The 18,965-nt window shown below is 42.8% G+C and overlaps 1 protein-coding gene across 1 annotated transcript in view; it reads left to right on the top strand.

The window, feature by feature from the left end:
* The first annotated feature begins 2,118 nt into the window (after positions 1-2,118).
* Positions 2,119-18,965, top strand: part of SPTY2D1 (SPT2 chromatin protein domain containing 1) — a 31,404-nt gene continuing 14,557 nt past the window's right edge. Inside the window, exons 1-2 of the mRNA XM_074997781.1 lie at positions 2,119-2,283; positions 18,088-18,202. Coding sequence (XP_074853882.1) covers positions 2,212-2,283; positions 18,088-18,202 — 187 coding nt within the window. The 5' untranslated portion in view covers positions 2,119-2,211. The remainder of the gene's footprint in view (positions 2,284-18,087; positions 18,203-18,965) is intronic.

Below are 18,965 nucleotides of genomic sequence, written 5' to 3'. Positions count from 1 at the left end.
TATCACTTTACCACCTTCCAAGTGCTTGCAGATGATTTCTTTAATTACCTGCTCCATTATCTTTCCTGGCACAGAAGTTAAGCTGACTGGCCTGTAGTTTCCTGGGTTATTCTTAGTCCCTTTTTTATAGATGGGCACTATATTTGCCCTTTTCCAGTCTTCTGGAATCTCTCCTGTCTCTCATGATTTTCCAAAAATGATAGCTAAAGGCTCAGATACCTCCTCTATCAGCTCCTTGAGTATTCTAGGATGCATTTCATCAGGCCTGGTGACTTGCAGACATCTAATTTTTCTAAGTGATTTTTAACTTGTTCTTTTTTATTGCAACTTCTAACCCTACCCCTTTCCCACTAGCATTCACTATGTTAGATGGTATAAAGATTGTCTATAGAATGAACGGGAAGCTTTTCAGTCTCAGAAGACTGAAGGCTAAAAGAAAGACCTTCACAACCTCAATCATGGAGCTCCAGTGTATGGACAACAACATGGTTGCTGATCTTTATCATGCAGCCCTTCAGACCATCGTAAGTGTCTTCACTGAAGCATACAAGAATCTCAGCCTCACACTGAACATCAAAAAGAAGAAGGTGGTCCAAGAACCCTCGCTGATGGGACAATCTCATGTACCTTCCACTGAAGTCAATGGAGGACTGCTGGAAAATGTGGAGCACTTCCCGTATCTTGGAAGTCTTCTTTCTCTTAAAGTCCACATTGATGCAGAAATCAGGTATAGTCTGAGCCGTGCAAGCTCTGCTTTCTCCCACCTGAGACAAAGGGTCTTTGAGAACTGGGACATCTATCCCAAGACAAAGCTCTTTGCATACCATGCAGTGATTGTTCCAGCGCTACTGGAGGCATGTGAAACCTGGACAACATACAAGCATCATTTGAAGGCACGTGAACAACATCAACACTGCCCAGGAGAATTCTAAATTTCTTGGGAGGATAGGCACATGAACACTTGCCTCCTGAAAGAGTAAAACTTGACCAGCATTGAAGCCATTATCATTCATCAGCTACTTTGTTGGACTGGTCATGTGGTTTGGATGTCTGGTCAGCGCTTCCCAAAACAGATTCTGTTTTCCAAATTGGAGGAAGGACAGAGCAGTGTTGGGGGCCAACAGAAGCAACCTAAGGACATGCTGAAGGAACTATACGGTGCATACAGCCAGCATGCTCTTTCCTCAAGTGTGTATTTGCCCTTTTTAACTTTTGGGATGCAGGGTTGCTCATGCCACACATTCAAAAAGGATAAGATAAGTTCTAAAACAATGAGAGCAGCTTACCATGACATTTTTAAAAAATAACAAAAATTGGATATTTTTCATTTACCATCTGGCTTTTGAGTCTTTAGGGATCTCATTTTTCTCTGCAACCAAAAGAACTAAAAGTTACTCTTTAAAAAATAAAAACTGAGAATCTGTTACAATCACAATTCCAGGAAATGATGCTTTAAGAAAAATGCCAAATATCATAGAATTCTTCATAAAACTGCAGGTTAGCAAGGTGGGTGATGCAAAGTGGAAACAGGAGTAGTTTGCATTATGTTTTAGAACTTGCACCTAGAATTGAAAATTTTAATTTGCTTGGGAATATTTTGGGCTTGTGAAGCTCTGAATCCCACCACCGTCCCAGACTGCATCAGAAAGCCAAAAGAGGCTTGATTCTCCTCCCTGCATTTTTTAGAAGGATGGGGACCAGGTACCTGATTTCCCAGTTCTCTGCATCATGGGCAAGGAAGTATAGCCCTCAGTTCCCCTCCCTTGACTCCTACGGACAGGGATTGTGGAGGAGGGGGAAAAAATTATGTGATTTTCCCCCCCTTGCACCCTGTGGTGAGGAACCCTAATTTCCCCCACCCTCCCTCCACTTTCGGGGTCGCAGCCAGAGCGCTAATCCCTTCCGCACCCTGCACTGTGTGGGCGCCACCTAACCCCCTCCCTGCGGTTTGTAAGAGGTGGAGTCAGCAGAACGCGAGTCACATGTTGATGTTGACACGTGTCCCAGCGACTGAGGGGGAAACATGACGTTTCAGGAAGTGACATACGAAGGGGTGACGTGTACGAGGTCTTATAAGACGTTGGCTCGGCACTGTCGTTGGCCAAGGGAGGCCGGAAGTGGGCGCGGCGGGGCTGCAGCTGGAGCGGAGCGAAGCGGCCTCCGCTGGGAGGGCTGGGGCCTGTCACCTCCCGGAGCCGGCCCCGGGCAGACATGGATTTCCGAGAGGTTCTCATGGTGGCGTCTGAGCAGCAGGGGCTGAACTCGGTATCGGTGAGAGCCGGGGTGAGGACCACTGAGCTGGGAGCTGGGACGAGGCCGGCTGGAGGGGGCGCCGAAGGGAGGTTGGGGCCCTGGAGGGACGGGCGGGCACGCGTTGACCTGGGAGCTGACCTTTGAGATCTCTGCCAATCGAGAGTCAGCTCCCTGGCGTAGCGCGGCCCAGTGGGAGCTGCGGGTGCCCGTCCTCAGCCTGCCCGAAATGAGAGGCGCATTCGGGTGCGGTGTGCGCAGGGAGTTAATCCTTCTGCTGCGGCGTCAGTTAGAGCCGTCTCCGGCGTGGGACAGAGGCAGAAAGTAAGATCGTCCTGGAGCAGCCCTACCTACTAACCAGCCCGGCAGAGCTGTGCTGGCTGTGATTGCTGTGATGTGCAGGTAGCGGCAGCGGCAGCGGCAGGAGGAAGGCTGCAGTGTGCTAGGATTAATATATTTGTCTATGTAAAACTCCCCAAATTATTTTTTTGCCTTTTTTCAGTTATACAGCAAACGGAAGCAAATCTAGAGGTGTGTATAAAATGAGCTACTTGTTTGGTACGTGTGAACTCTGATAGCAGGCAGGGGCCACTGACCTCGTAGTGGTACTGTTATCAGGTGGTTTGGAGTCCTTGTTCTTGCCCTTGCTACACTTTTACTGGCAGACCCTGAAATTATTTACTGTGTACCTGTTTGGAGAAAGCAAATGACTCCTTTCATTTTTCAGCAGTGATTGCTCCAGCTAGTTAAGGAAATTTGCTGTTGCTACGTACTAAATTCTTCTTATGGACAAGACAACTCAAAGGTTTAGAGCAGGCATGTCCAACCCGCGGGTGACATGTGGCCCTGGACAGCTAGTAATGCGGCCCTACAAGATCGTAAACTTTTAACATGATTATGTGATTTATATACGTTAACTATATTATATATTTTATATGTGGCCCAAGACAATTCCTCTTCACTCAGTGCGGCCCAGGCAAGCCAAAAGGTTGGACACCCATGGTTTAGAGTTTTGTTTCCTGGTAACATTTGATATCTGCATTCATCTCAGTGTAGCTGGAGGCACTTGTTTTTGGTGTTAGTGAGGGAAAGCAAGACTCTTAAACTTTTGTTCTGAGAGGTCATTCATTTGTTTCAATGTTGTGTGTTTATTTTTAACACTTGATCTATTTGTGTCTTGTAGTAGTTAGATGTCATAGACCTTTAAAATAACAACAAGAAGTCCTGTGGCACCTTATAGACTAACAGATATTTTGGAGTATAAGCTTTCTTGGAAAAAGACTGCTTCATCAGATACATGAAAGCTTATGTTCTAAAATATCTGTTTGTCTATAAAACATCACAAGACTTGTTTTTGAAGATACAGACTAACTTGGCTACTCCTCTTTAAAATTGTTATATCTACTCAGTTTTCTCCTGCTGTTTTAATGGAATGCTGTATTTGTTTCCTATCTTTACTAGTTGCATGTTGTTAGCATGCATTGTTGAAACAGTTCTCATATTCCATAGATGATGTTTTGTACTATTCAAGGGCCCAGTCTTGTTCCTGTTGCTTGTCAGAGGTGGTTAGCCATTGCCATTGTCTTCAGAGGAAGCTGGATCAGCAGGATTTACTTACATGATTCACTTAATTGTAGAGTGAAAAAATGCACCTTGTATGAGTTAAACCTCTGCAACTTATGTTTGAAGATAAGGCCATCTCTGCAGTGTGCAGGGGCTAGGAAAGGGTTGCTGCTCTCAGTGAGGTTTTCAGGGAGGAACTCTGCTGCATGGTCTCTTTGGTGCAGAAACTAAGGTTCATAGGAGAGACTGTTTCTTCTGGACTTCTGAACATAGATGTGTAGGGCATCTCTCCCTGCTGTTGACTCCAAATGTAATATTGACAATGTGTTTCAGTGGGGTATAGCAAAAATAATTCTGGATTATGAAATATGTACATATATGCTATGTCAAGTCCTTTGTAAACCAGCGGGACAGTTAAGAACATTTGTTTGCATAAGTTCTTCTAAAAGAAAAAATAAATTGTGTGAAGAGAGTGTTGAAGTTGTATAGTTAAAGATTAATGCTATGGAAAGTCAATTAAATTAAGCTGCATATTGTACATAACTCTCCCCCATCTGCACATTCTCTGCAATGTCATCTTTAATTACATGATTGCATACACTGTGTGCCATTTAGTACATTTTTTCTATTACTAGGACACACTATAATAAAAGATGTTATTTGTGTATGCCTGAGTTTATGAAAGCCATTTATAAAAACAGTATGAATCAAAGGTATGCATCATACTTCATGTTAAATATATCATACAGACTAATTAGCGAAATTTCCTGGCATATACAGGCCACAGATTCAGAGCTGGTTTAAAACAAAAAAGCAGTCCAGTAGCACCTGAAAAACTAACAAAATAATTTACTAGGTGATGAGCTTTCATGGGACAGACCCACTTCTTCAGACCAAGTGGGTCTATCCCACAAATGTTCATCACCTAATAAATTATTTTGTTAGTCTTTTAAGTGCTACTGGACTGTTTTTTTGTTTTGATAGAATATAAACTAACACGGCTATCTCTCTGTTACTATAGCTAGGTTAGCGTCTTTCCTAACTAACAAAACTTTTCTGTTAGTCTATAAGGTGCTACAGGACCCTTCGTTGCTGTTACAGATCCAGACTAACACGGCTACCCCTCCAATACTTTCCTAACTGAGTGACTTCTTCCCTGAATTTTGCTCAAGGAAAGATTATGTACTATAGATGAGGTTATAGTGTGGGTGCCTATGAGGACTTGTAAGTCAAAGTCAGTAAAGGACAAAAATATTCCACCTTAATGACAATGAAAAAAATACAGGATGCTGTGCATAAGCATTTGAATTGTAGAAAAGTCTTATCCGTATTTTTTAGAATTAGTATGTCATCTTTGTTCAGTAGTATTGTACTCCATGCTCATGGTCTCAGGTAAGGCGTGCAGTTTCACTGTAAACTTTTCCTGATTTTTGCTGCTTTAACCTTAATGCTTTATCAATGTAGTATTTTGGGTGGAATAAATTCATTGGCGACCAGATATTTAAAACTGGAAAACCAAAACAGATTGTCTAACTTTGTCACTGAGTGAACATAAAGGCAGTTTAAGGGTACTGGAAAGCTTGCTTTGCTGTCTTTTTGTCTGTGTTATCATTAATTGGCTTTCAGACTTAAACATCTTTTGTTTCCCCCAACAGAATCCATCTTGTATTTGGAATAAAATCACTTGGAGCATCTTGCTGCAGTTTTCCCTTTAAATTATTTGATGCTTTCTTAATAGAATCTAGAGCTTCTGAATCTAGAGCCTTCACGCAACAATTTGAAAAGTGGGGTAGAGTTATAATTAGGTCTAGCAGAGAGACAATTTAGCTCCAAACTCAACTTTGGCCAGGCTATAAATGACTATTTTAAGAGGCACAATTAAGGTGGAATGGGAATGCTGAGGTTGGTTGGGCAGCCTGCCTTGAAAATGGAGCAAAACCACTGCTTGCAAAACAAAAAAGCAGTCAAGTAGCACTTTAAAGACTAACAAAATAATTTATTGGGTGAGCTTTTGTGGGACAGACCCACTTCTTCAGACCATAGCCGTACCAGAACAGACTTCATATTTAAGGCACAGAGAACCAAAAACAGTAATCAAGGTGAGCAAATCAGAGAGTAGAGGGGCAGAAGGGACGGCGGGGGGGGGTGTGTGTCAAGAATTAGATTAATCCAAGTATGCAAATGAGCCCATATAGTGACCCAGAAAATTCTCATCCCGGTTCAGACCATGTGTTAATGTCTCAAATTTGAATATAAAAGAGAGTTCAGCAGCCTCTCTTTCAAGAGTGTTGTGAGGATTCCTCTTCAGTACATGCAGACTCTTAAGTCTTTAACAGAATGGCCCACTCCATTAAAATGCCGGCTAACAGATTTGTGGATCAGGAGTGTTTTTATGTCTGTTTTGTGCCCATTACCTCTTTGTCTAAGAGAGTTTGAAGTCTGTCCAATATACAAAGCATCTGGGCATTGTTGGCACATGATGGCATAAATGATGTTAGTTGAGGAACATGAGAATGTGCCCGTGATTCTGTGAATAACCTGGTTAGGTCCAGTGATGGTATCTCCAGAAAAGATATGTGGACAAAGGTGGCAGCGGGCTTTGTTGCAAGGAAAAGTTCCAGGACTGGTGTTCCTGCAGTATAGACTGGCTGTTGGTGAGCATCTTCATAAGGTTGGGAGGTTGTCTGTAGGAGAGAACACGCCTGTCACCTACAGCCTTCTGGAGTGTGGCATCCTGATTAAGGATAGGTTGTAGGTCTTCAAAAATTTGTTGCAGTGATTTGAGTAGGGGGCTGCAGGTGATGACCAGAGGTGTTCTGTTCTTGGCTTTTTTGGGCCTGTCTTGGAGTAGCTGGTCTCTGGGTATTCATCTGGCCCTGTCGATTTGTGTTTTCATTTCTCCTGGTGGGTAATTCAGGTTTATGAATATTTGGTGAAGATCTTGTAGTTTTTGGTCTCTGGCAGTATTCAGAGCAAATGCGATTGTACCTAGGGGCTTGACTATAAACAGAGGATCTAGTTACGTGTGCAGGGTGGAAGCTAGAAGTGTGTACGTAAGTATAGCGATCAGTGGGTTTCCAGTACAGTGTGGCACCGATCAGGCCACCCTTGATTTGTACTGTAGTGTCCAGGAAATGTTTCTCTTACGTGGAGTAATAGAGGCATAAATTGATGGTGGGGTGCAGATTGTTAAAGTCTCTGCTGTGGAATTCTTCTTGAGTCTCTATATCATGGGTCCAAATCATAAAGATGTCATCGATGTATCTTAAGTAGAGGGGCAATAGAGGATGAGGGCTGAGGAATCGTTGTTCCAGGTCAGCCATAAATATATTTGCATATTGTGGGGCCATGCGGGTGCCCAAGGAGGTATAAATTGTCCCCAAATCAGAAATAATTGTGGGTGAGAACAAAGTTACAGAGGTCAGACACCAAATTGGCTCACAACACTCTTGAAAGAGAGGTTGCTGAACTCTTTTATGTTCAAATTTGACACATTAACATGGGATGGGAATTTTCTGGGTCACTATAGGGGCTCATTTGCATATTTGGCTTCACCTAATTCTTGACTTCCTCCCCTACCTTCTGCTCCTCTATTCTCTGATTTGCTCACCTTGGTAATTTTTTTTCTGATTTGTCCACCTTGATTACTGTGTTTGGTTCTCTGTGCTTTACATATTGAGTCTGCTCTGGTATGGCTTAAGAAGTGGGTCTGTCCCACAAAAGCTCACCCAATAAATTATTTCGTTAATCTTCAAAGTTCTACTTGACTGCTCTTTTGTTTTGATAGTATATACACTAGCAAGGCTTTCTCTCTGTCACTACTTGCAAGTTCTTCAGCCAGAATATTTGATCTGTCATTCATTAACCTTTTCTGGGTATGGCTAATGCATAATTGGTGTTGATGCTGCCTGTTTGAATTTAAATGTGATTTTAATAGATAAGGTTTGTAATTGCTTGGTCCTATTAAATCTGAAGGAATAGCCCTTTGCTAGAAGTCAAAGTGGTATTCTTGATCACTTTTCTACATAAAAGGCTATCTGTGTGAAAGTTGACTCAGTTTATCAAAACAAAAACACATTTTTAAAAGAAATTGAGTGGTTTTGTCAATTTTTAGTTAAAAACAATGATAGTATAACAAATTGCAAATCCTGTTTGCCAACAAATTTTGCAACGTGGCTGGTGATTAGGTGGCTATCAAATTTCAATGGCATGATATTGCCCAAGAAAGTTGTAGACTGAACATTCAGTCAGATCATCAATGTGTAACATTGGCGAGTGAGTGGTCCATGTAAGTGGCTCTCCATCATCTCAGCGGGCCACAAAATTGTTGTAACCAAGATAAGTTCATCAGCTGGGGCTCCCCAGATAGGGTAGTTTCCCTAACTGCAGTTGCATACCTAGAATTTGAGGTGTTCCAGTTGAACCATAGCTGTACCCTGATTGGATGCAGAAGGAGCACACCGTTCTCTCTGTTGATGTCTGCAATCAGCACACACCTCACATGCCCTTGCTTTACATGCTTGTCATTTTAGTAATACTGATAGAAAAAAGCCTATGCATATGGAAACCTGCAGAATCTGTCAACCCTGTGCATGGGCAATGGTAAACAAAATGTCTCATGGGCCACACGTAGAACCCTGATGGGCTGCATTCAGCTCTTGGGCCGCAGATTGCTCACCACTGTGCTAGCAATCTTAAGGATTTAGCCAGAGATCAATTAGAGTGGTACTCAAGCTGCCAGGAGGCAATATCCCTTAGCAGTTTTCATGGATGATGATGGTGAATGATAGTATTGCATCATGTCCCAGTACAATTATAGATCTGTTCATCTCCCCATAGAAAACCAAGTTCAGAAATAACTAATATTGTAAGTAGTGGTTTAATTAAGATAAGGGAAATGTTGGATTTTCAAAAGAAAATACATTGTATAGTTATCAGTAAATACAGTCATGACTGTATAAATCTGGTTAATGAGCTCATTAGGCATATGTTGCCAAAAGCTTTAATAGCTTCAGAAAAGTGTGATGCAGCTGTAAGCACAGTTTTTCCTGTCTCTTGTAGGTATTCTACTATACAGTGGTTTCAGTGTCATATATTTAGTAGTCAGTTCCAGCACAGATTACTAGCATGAACTTGGCTGGTCAATTGGACTCAGATCCTCAGAAGTACTTAGATGCTTAACTTCCATCAACGCCAATGGAAGTTAGGAGTCTAAATACGTTTGAAGATGCAGGCATGAGTACAAGGCATATTAAAATGGTTAACCTGTGAAATGAAAGCGCTTAACTGATTAGGAGTTTTAACCTAAGTCCTACTGCCTGGCCTCATTGCAACCATGGGATCTTGCTAGGGTCCTGCTGCCCAACCCACTAGCTCCTCCATGGCTGCTCTAACTTGGTGCAGCTGGCTGCAGCCAGAGTTAACTAGTAAAGGCCAGTGAATGGTTAAGTGGTCTGGCAATCTATTAACCAGTTAACATTCTTCATGAGTACATTGCTCATGCACCATACTAGTTAATGAGAGCAGGACTAAACCCTTGCATTGACTTCAGTGGCTGCAGGATTGATTAAACCCTTATTTCCATTTCCCTGTGTGATATGTGGCCATGTCTCTGCTTCAGAGAGATGTTCTTTGGCTTAAAGATGGTAAAGTACTTGGAGGAGATATCTTGATGGAAGGTACTAAAGAGTGCAAAATATTGGATATGCAAAATGAAATTACAAACTTTGTAACAAACATTTTGAGACCCATTACAATCAGTTCCACCCCTTTATTTACATCTGTGCCCTGGCTGGTGCCAGAGACTTCATCAGTAACTGAAATGCTTTCACATAGGACAGTGGGTTTCAATCTTACTTCATTTGCAGATCTCTAAAAAATTACAATTGTAGGTGTGGACCCCTTTGGAAATCTTAGACACAGTCTGTGGATCCCAGGTGGTAAAACAGTGTTCTAAAGCAGCAAAAACTTTTTGCAGACCCTTTAAATATAGTTTGTGGACCGTAGGTTAAAATCCACTTACAAGAGATCTCTCTTACTTCTGATGAAAGGCTGATCCTTATTATAGGACATTCATTAAACACATCACTTAATAAGCTGAAAGTGCATTTCACTTAAATATCATGGAAGTCACCCAAAACTGTGAAACAACTTTCCTCCAGACCAGCACTCACTGAAGGTACATTATTTTATAGCAACGCAGAATTATTTTTATAGTGAGTAAAATGAACCAGGTTGACTAATGCTGAATTTAAATGGGTGCAGTGCAAGTTGAATGCTGAAGTAGTACACTCCAGCAGAATTTTGCAGACACATGGCTAAGAAGTAGCTTCAATTCATGAACGGTTATGAACAGGTCAAGCCAAGAGGGCTTATGACACCAAGGCTAGGGCTTCAGTATCTCAAAATAACTTATGCAATTTGTGTTACACAAATTGCTTAAGTTCTTTCAAGATAACTTATTTCATACTTGGTGCTGGCCACATGGCAGTGGAGTTCAAAATAAGTGCCTATTTTGAACTTCCCACTATTCCACTTGCAACGAGGGGTAACGGGAACAAAATATCCCAATTATGAGTGTGGTGTTGGCCACCAGGTTTCTCTTTCAGGATACAAATGTATCCTGAAATAGAAACCATAGTATAACTGTAGCCCACGTGTGTATTTGAAAAAGGCTATGAACAGCTGAAGACCCATAAGATATACAAGTACTCTTTGGAATGTGTATTACTGTCTTTATTGGGCGGTGGAAACTTTGGCATGTCATTTTTACATATAAAATGAGGACTGGCTGTGATGTAGAGTAAAAGCATGACACACCTACCAACAGTCAGTCCACACACACATCATGGCTACGTCTACACGTGAAACCTACATCGAAGTAGCCTATTTCGATGAATAACGTCTACACGTCCTCCAGGGCTGGCAACGTCGATGTTCAACATCGACGTTGCGCAGCACCACATTGAAATAGGCGCAGCGAGGGAACGTCTACACGCCACAGTAGCACACATCGAAATAAGGGTGCCAGGCACAGCTGCAGACAGGGTCACAGGGCGGACTCAACAGCCAGCCACTCCCTTAAAGGGCCCCTCCCAGACACACTTGCACTAAACAGCACAAGATACACAGAGCCGACAACGAGTTGCAGACCCTGTGCATGCAGCATGAATCCCCCGCTGCAGCAGCAGCAGCCAGAAGCCCTGGGCTAAGGGCTGCTGCACACGGTGACCATAGAGCCCCGCACGGGCTGGAGAGACAGCGTCTCTCAACCCCCCAGCTGATGGCTGCCATGGAGGACCCCACAATTTCGATGTTGCAGGATGCGGATCGTCTACACGGTCCCTACTTCGACGTTGAACGTCGAAGTAGGGCGCTATTCCGATCCCCTCATGAGGTTAGCGACTTCGACGTCTCGCCGCCTAACGTCGAAGTTAACTTCGAAATAGCGCCCGACGCGTGTAGCCGCGATGGGTGCTATTTCGAAGTTAGTGCTGCTACTTCGAAGTAGCGTGCACGTGTAGACACAGCTCATGTCATGTAACTGCCTCTTAGCGCAAAAGCCAGAGCATAGAAATATCTGTCATCCTGCTAGACCAACTTCCATAATAGGCAGACCATAGGATGTGACAAAATTTATTCTGACCTTTATTTTCTTTGGTAATTGAGCTCTAGGCTCCACCAGATTCTATAACCAAAATGTGTGCAGGAATGCTACTTCTCATATGTTTTTAAATTAATATCTGTTGGTGTGTAAATGACCCATACAATCAAGGAGAAATGACTATATGGAGGGAATCATGAAACTTGCTATTGGTAAATGTTGCCAAATGAATATAGTAAACAGAAAAGTAGTGTTTCTGTAATCATTTTAGCTACAGTAATCTAAGGTTTTGTGACAATAACAAATGTTCAGGCTGATGAACAGTAATCTAACATTTATTATTTGCCACCCATCAGGTTAAGCCAAGTAGATCCCAGTTCTTAAGGGTTTAAGTGAGTCACAGGTTTTTTACAGGCATAGAGAAAAATTCGGCTGGCTTAGTAGCTTGGTTGAGAGATTCTCAAACTTCATTGCACCATGACCTCATTCTGGTAACAAAAATTACAGTAATCCCTCGAAATGCACGACACAACTCAAAATCCTGCTCCCTGCTGCCATGGTTCAAAACCCGCCCCCTGCCCGCGCACACAGCTTCAGTTCAACCATGTGTGGCTCCAGCTCAAACCCCCCCACCCCTGCTTGCCTTGGGTTCACACACGCCCGGCTCCTCCCCCTTGCTCCGGCTGCCGCTATGGCATGTGTGCATGCGCATGCACGCACACACACACCCCCCCGTGGCTCCAGCTCACCCACCTGCAGCCCTAACCCCCGCCCCCCTCGGCTTAATCCCCCTCTCCCACAGCTCCAACCCGCCACCAGGCTTAAATCTCCCCAACTGCTCCCCCCTCAACCCCAGGACTGACCTTGAAAAGTAGCTCCATGTGTTCCTGCTGCTTCCCTGGCTGTGGAACGTGCATACTGCCGGGCGAAAAAGCCACCCCCCGACTTATGCAAAATTTGAGTTATGCGAGGGTATGTGGGAATCCAACCCTCACATAACCCTCAGGAGCTGAGCAGTCCCATATCAGGGATTTTGCCAGACCAGGGGAGGCCAGTTCTCAGCTCTACTCCCTGAACCTTGCTCCTCAGCCCTGCTGCAAGCCACCGCTTCCTGGCCATGGCTGGATGTTGCCTTCCCCATCACTGGCTCATCTGTGGCTGCTGGGCTGGGCTGAAGCTCCAAGACCCCAACTCTCAGCTGGTTCCCACTTTAGGTCACCAGGGCTCTCTGGTCCAGCAATGTCCATGGTTGTGCTGAACTGCAGATGTTGCCAGACCAGAGAGTCACAAATTTTGGAGTTTCAACCTGTGCTACAGGACCCTGTTGGAGGGGTGGCAGGAGAATGGAAACCAAAGTCTGCCCAAGCCCTGCTGACTTGGGGTGTGAAGGGGGGCAAAGCCAAAGCCCCAAGACTTCAGCCCCAGGCCAGAGCCCAGAAAACTGAGCTGCACAAACCAGTGCTTTGACCCTGAGTCCCAGTATATCTAACTCCAGTCTCAGTGGGCCCATTAAAATAGGGTCATGACTCATGTTAGATTCCTGACCCATATTTTGAGAGCCATTGGTCTAGTTGTAGCTCAGCGTGCTGTGTAGAGTGCTGAACCACAGGACTCTAGTGCAAGTGCTCGTTCCTGGGCAAAGGAAGTCTGAAAACACTTAGTTTTTGAACATCTCCTCCCTTTTGATCTGGGACAGAGGGAGCCTCATCCGGCTTGCCTTGCTGTCGGGGGTTGAGTTGGTTGTGGGCAGAACTCAGGGAATATGAGGTTAAAAGTGAGCATTCTCTGAGCACAGTGGAGCCTAAAAGGAGGTGGGTGGAGAAGAGAATGTCTTCTAACAATATAAATCATTGGTGCGGTAAGCAATTTTTTCAGTACTTTAAGGCATGTAACATACAGTTGAGGATGAGGTGTTTCAACACCCTCTGGATGATCCCTGAAAATGTATCTGGTATTTGGCTTTCCTTTCCCACAAATGTGTTACATTTTAGCAATATTTAGCCTTGGACCTGCTATCAGTCACTCCCCTGAGAGAGATTTGGTGTTTACAGTTTGAGAAGCACACTGTTCCAGAATAGCTTGACGTGCTCTTTTCTAAAGGCTGTTTTTCTATTCTTTTCGACAAACTTTCTGATAATGCTGTGAAGTTTGATTGGTGGTGTTTCTGCTTCCTTGATTAAACAGTAGAATGTTCATGCTTATCTTGTTTGTCCTGCCTGGAAATTCATGTTGGATGATTCTGGAACAGCTTTATGGTTCAGACCAACTGTTGATTTTTAAATAGAGCTAAATATATAAACCTGTTTTGATTATTTATTTCACGATGCTTACCATCAGAGTTTGAACAAAATACTTTTTGGTCTAGAACTACTGATTCAGAACAGGAAAAACAACAAATAATTTGTAAACTGCATCTTCAAGATCAAATAGAAATGACCCAAAGCTTCCTTGACTTAGAAGGACCCATTTAAAAAAATACTAATGTTTCTCATGTACAAATTCACGCACAAATGGTATTGAAAGTGTTGATTGTAATGTTGCTTATTCAATGGAAAGCAGTTGTGACAAGGTCCCTATCAGGCCCCTAAGGGTTTCTGTGCTTCTCAGTGGTTTTGTGTGTGCCTCAGAGACTTGTGGTGGCCCCTTAGCTGCCTGGATCCTTCTAAAGGCAAGGGTCTCAATTTACAGAGCTATTATCACAGGCAAGTGCTCTGTGGAGGTGGAGCAGACTCCCCTTACAGGGTTGTGGCTGCCCCTGTTTACCCAGTGGGGCAATCCTCCAGGGGAAGGGTGGGAGGAGTCCAGGACCAGGATCCCTAAGAGAGAGGGGCAGTTAGTGGGGTTCTTATCCCTGCCGTAATGTAACAGCCTCTCCCTGGGTCGCTTCATCCACCAATTCCTTCTGGTACCTGGTCGCTCTGCTCTGCAACCTCCAGCCTTTCCTCCTTGTGTGCTTCTCCACTGCTTCACCCTTCTGCCTGGAAGGAAAGCCTTTTGTAGTGGGCCATCAGATTTACCCCAGCAGCAGGTGCCTGATTGGCCTAGTACTGCATCTGGTCCTTAACAAGCCCTGGCTGTCAGCCTAATTAGGGAACAGGAAGGCATTGACCCAGCTCCCCATGTGCATGCCTTCTGTTAGGCTCTTGCAGTCTACAGGCTGTGGTCTGCCATACAGTGTATTTTGTTGCATTATAGTACAGTGCTCAGAAATAGTTCTCTAACACTCAGTTTTGTTATAAGCCTTTCTAATGTGATAGATAAGTTTGAATTTGGCTGTGCTATAAGTGAAGCATTTTTGGCCAAGTGGTCCCATTAAAACTCTATTTTGTGTAATCATTTTTAAAGTCATATGAAAACATTGAATAATAATTTCTCAAAACTAAATTTACTGTTGGAGAAATGTGCTATGCACTTTAGGAACAAAATCATCCTCAGAGCAAGAATATAACAGGTGTCTGTAAACTGCTCGCCATTGCGCATCAGCCTTGTTCTGGAAGGATCTCTTCTTAAGAATGAATGTGTAGTTGAGTCTTTTTGTCCTTCCAGGCTTGGGTCTAACACCTGAAACTGTCAGCAAAAGGATCAGTCTTAATGATGTTAGTATCTGCCCAGTAAGAGCTGGACTGAAGGTGCCAATTTACTTCCAATTGATCTTGTAAGAATTCTTTTATGGCAGTATATTCACCTACTAGAAATGTAGGTTGGAGTTGAACCAAAAACCCAGACGTGAGAAACTGCAGGTCCTGTGAAATGCTTAGATCCCAGGATGTTGTATTTTGTACCCAATAGTGAAGTTGAGCTACTAACAATTGCTACTGGTGCCTTTCAAACAACTTGCCAAACTGGAAATCTCTGCTCTCTCTGGCTGTCTTTACTAATATAAGTCCCACTGATTTCACCTGCAAGTGCAAACATTTGTTGTTTGTGTTTGTTAAAAACTATCCAAAAGGGTAAGGGGCTTGCGAGAAGTCCCCAGATTGTGAAGATGCAGCATTTTATGCAGCAGCATGTTGAACAATAGATGAATTCCGGTTGTCGAAAGCTTTTGATGCTGAATGTCAAGTTTTGCTACTGAAATGAGGTTGTGGGGTTTTTTTTTTAAAGTTTCGCTTTAGCAATTTCAGGAATTATTAAAAGGCAACATTTAAACAGTTACTACAAGAGTCTTGCAGCTGGTGTTCTAGGAACCAGTTTTGGCTGCTGCTTTTTTTTTTTTTTTTTTTTTAAATTAGCACATAGAAATGATCTTCTGAACCTTGAATCTCAGTAGGTACATATTTGTTTTAACGCACTTGCTTTTTATATAAAACGCTCCCATAATTTGTATTGGTATGCTGCAGTCTTAATCAGAAATTAAGTGCTGAAAAACTCCAAATGGATATATACTCAAATATGTAACTTTACACTGCTAGCCAGGTTTTGTGCTTCCTTGGTATTTGGAACAAAAAGCCGTCAAGTAGCACTTTAAAGACTAGCAAAATAGTTTATTAGGTGAGCTTTCGTGGGACAGACCCACTTCTTCAGACCATAGCCAGACCAGAACAGACTCAATATTTAAGGCACAGAGAACCAAAAACAGTAAGCAAGGAGGACAAATCAGAAAAAGATAATCAAGGTGAGCAAATCAGAGAGTGGAGGGGTGGGGGGGAAGGTCAAGAATTAGGTTGAGCCAAGTACGCAGACAAGCCCCTATAGTGAGTCAGGGGCTTGTCTGCGTACTTGGCTCAACCTAATTCTTGACCTTCCCCCCCACCCCTCCACTCTCTGATTTGCTCACCTTGATTATCTTTTTCTGATTTGTCCTCCTTGCTTACTGTTTTTGGTTCTCTGTGCCTTAAATATTGAGTCTGTTCTGGTCTGGCTATGGTCTGAAGAAGTGGGTCTGTCCCACGAAAGTTCACCTAATAAACTATTTGGCTAGTCTTTAAAGTGCTACTTGACTGCTTTTTGTTTTGCTAGTGTATAGACTAGCACGGCTTGCTTTCTTGGTATTTGGGTGTAGATTTTTGCCCCCCATGATTCTCAGTGAAATGATTTCTTCAATTAAGGGTCTTGGTGGTGATATTTGTTAATGAGACAAGCCACCCAAGCAATGGTGTGTTTCAGCATGCTGCCAGCTGTAGGAATACTTGTGGTTTCATATGTGGTAGGATTTCAGTGTACTTTCCCAGGATAGTCTTTCAAATGGGGGAAATCTCAAAATTTTATAGGTGGATGCTGTATCACCTAGCAGTCTGATTAGTTTAAGGCTTTGGCTTATTAGCAGAAAGTAAGATGTATGCTTTCTAAAATTCTTTCTTTTCTTTGGATTCCCCCAGTTACTTTTGGCTTTAACTTATGTCCCCTATTTCCTTTATCTTCCCCATTGGTTCCGTTTCTTTTTGTAACCCTCTAGTTTGAAGTATGTCTTTTTGTATGTGGAAAGAAGTTCCAGTAATTCCCTAGTCTCTCCTTTTTCTTCTTCCACTTCAAAAGGTGTGTGTGGTGGTGGTGGTGATGATAACCACTTAAGTCAAAGTCTGGTGAGTTGCCAGCATCAAGTTGGAGGGGGTGTGGGAGGGGTGCAGGTTGGGGTGCCTGGCTCTGGTTCACGGGGAGAGCCTTGTTAGTGTGGTGGCTGGGGGTGCCTGGTCCTGGAGGAGGGGAAGGGGATTGGGTTAGAGTGGGGGGCTGTGATGTCTGGCTCTGGGGAAGGGGGAGGGCACTGAGCCAGATATATATTTATTTTTATCTATCTACCTGTCTATGTATCTTTTATATCTAAATAGATAGCTGTATGGTTCTTTGCACTCTATCCACATGGCTCTTCAACCCTAATTGGTTGTCCATCCCTGGTATAGCACTACATATGGGTCCATTCTAATGGCTCTTTCTACTGGGCCACTGGAGTATCTGTTGCACGTATTTTCAATCACCCCTCCTTTTCTTATTTTTTCTCTCTTCTGTTCTAGTTTTTGTCTGTCCTCAGTTTTGGTCCATTTCCTCCTTTCTGCTTCCTTGTTCCTTTTATGCCCAGACTGGCTCCTTTGCTGTGGCTTTGGTACATAGGGCCTATTCCTGTGCAGTGCTCACCAGCCTAATTTCTTGTTGAAGTCTGTTGTGTAATGAATATTGCCTTTTATTGTTAACATATTTTAAGGGTTTGTCAACACTAGCATTTTTGTTGGCAGAGCTTTTGTCAATCACGGGTATGGAAAAACTATACCCTCAACTGCTAAAAGTTTCACTGAAAAAAGTACTGGTGGGAACAGTGCTACATTGCCGGAAGGGGGTTTCCTTCCAACGTAGCTCCTGCTGTACCCTGAGGGCGGTTTAATTATGCCCTCAGAATAGCTGTTTTACACGGGCATGCAGAGGCTACATGGGAGACTTCAGAGCAGCACAGCTGCAAATGTTCAGCTATGCTGTTACAAGGTCCTCAGCGGAAACGTAGCCTAAATTTCTCATTAACAGATATTTTGGAGCATAAGCTTTCGTGGGCAAAAATCTTATTTATGCTCCAAAATATTTGTTAGTGTATAAGGTGCCACAGAACTTGTTGTTTTTGAAGATACAGACTAACTTGGCTAGCCCTGTGATACTTCTCATTGATTGTGATTTTTCATGTCTAGTAGAAACAGCTATCAATATTAAATACTTTTTCTTCTGATTAATTTGCTTTCTCTTTGCAGAAAAGGTACAGTTTGGCAGTTGGCCCTCCCAAAAAAGATCCAAAAGTCAAGGGTGTCCAGTCTGCAGCAGTGCAAGCTTTTTTGAGACGTAAAGAAGAAGAAATTAGGAAAAAAGGTACCTACTGGCGAACTGCTTCTTCAGTAACTCCATTTGGGATGCTTTTCCCTATTAATTAAAAGCCTTTGAATTTTATCGTTATAGATTCCCACTCTTGGAATGTAATGACATAATAGCTGTGGAGTCAGAACCCACTGTAAAACAGTGATCCTTAGGGATGTGCTCATTCTCCTTCATGGATCCAAATATATGCTCAGCAGCATGTGCGTGCTATTGTCAAAACGAGAAAGGGACTAATACAGTAAGCACTTTCATGTCTGGCATTCTATCATCGAAAACTCTCAAATAACTGGCATTTTCACACTAAGTAATTTTTGGTTAAATTTTCCATAAATACAGTCTAGTGAGAGTAAATACAAATAAATACAACAAATACAACGTTAGATTAGTGTACACTACTACTGTGGGTGAATAAAGTACTCTGCATGTATTTTTGTCTTTCTCCATATCTAATCTTGTTTTTCTTTAGTGTTATGCATTGCTAGGCATACCTCTCTATTATCCAGAATACTTTGTATATCCAGCAACCTCTCAGACCTAGAGCTGTCAAAACCCTAAATAGATACATATATTTTAATAGAAACTTTGTGTTACCATGAATGTATCTTTGTATTTCCCTGTATTCCCTGTATCTCTTGATAGGAGCTTTGTACTATTTCATACTTTTGTATGACTCTTTAGATTGCTTTGTACCTTTGTATTATCCTTTCTATTTGTTCTTTTATAGTCATAGACACGTTGTATTGGACTCCATATTGTA

The sequence above is a fragment of the Carettochelys insculpta genome, chromosome 6 (genome assembly GCF_033958435.1).
Source record: "Carettochelys insculpta isolate YL-2023 chromosome 6, ASM3395843v1, whole genome shotgun sequence".
Lineage (NCBI taxonomy): Eukaryota > Metazoa > Chordata > Testudines > Carettochelyidae > Carettochelys > Carettochelys insculpta.
Note: the sequence above shows the minus strand (reverse complement) of the source record. Positions and strands in the feature narration are given on the sequence as shown.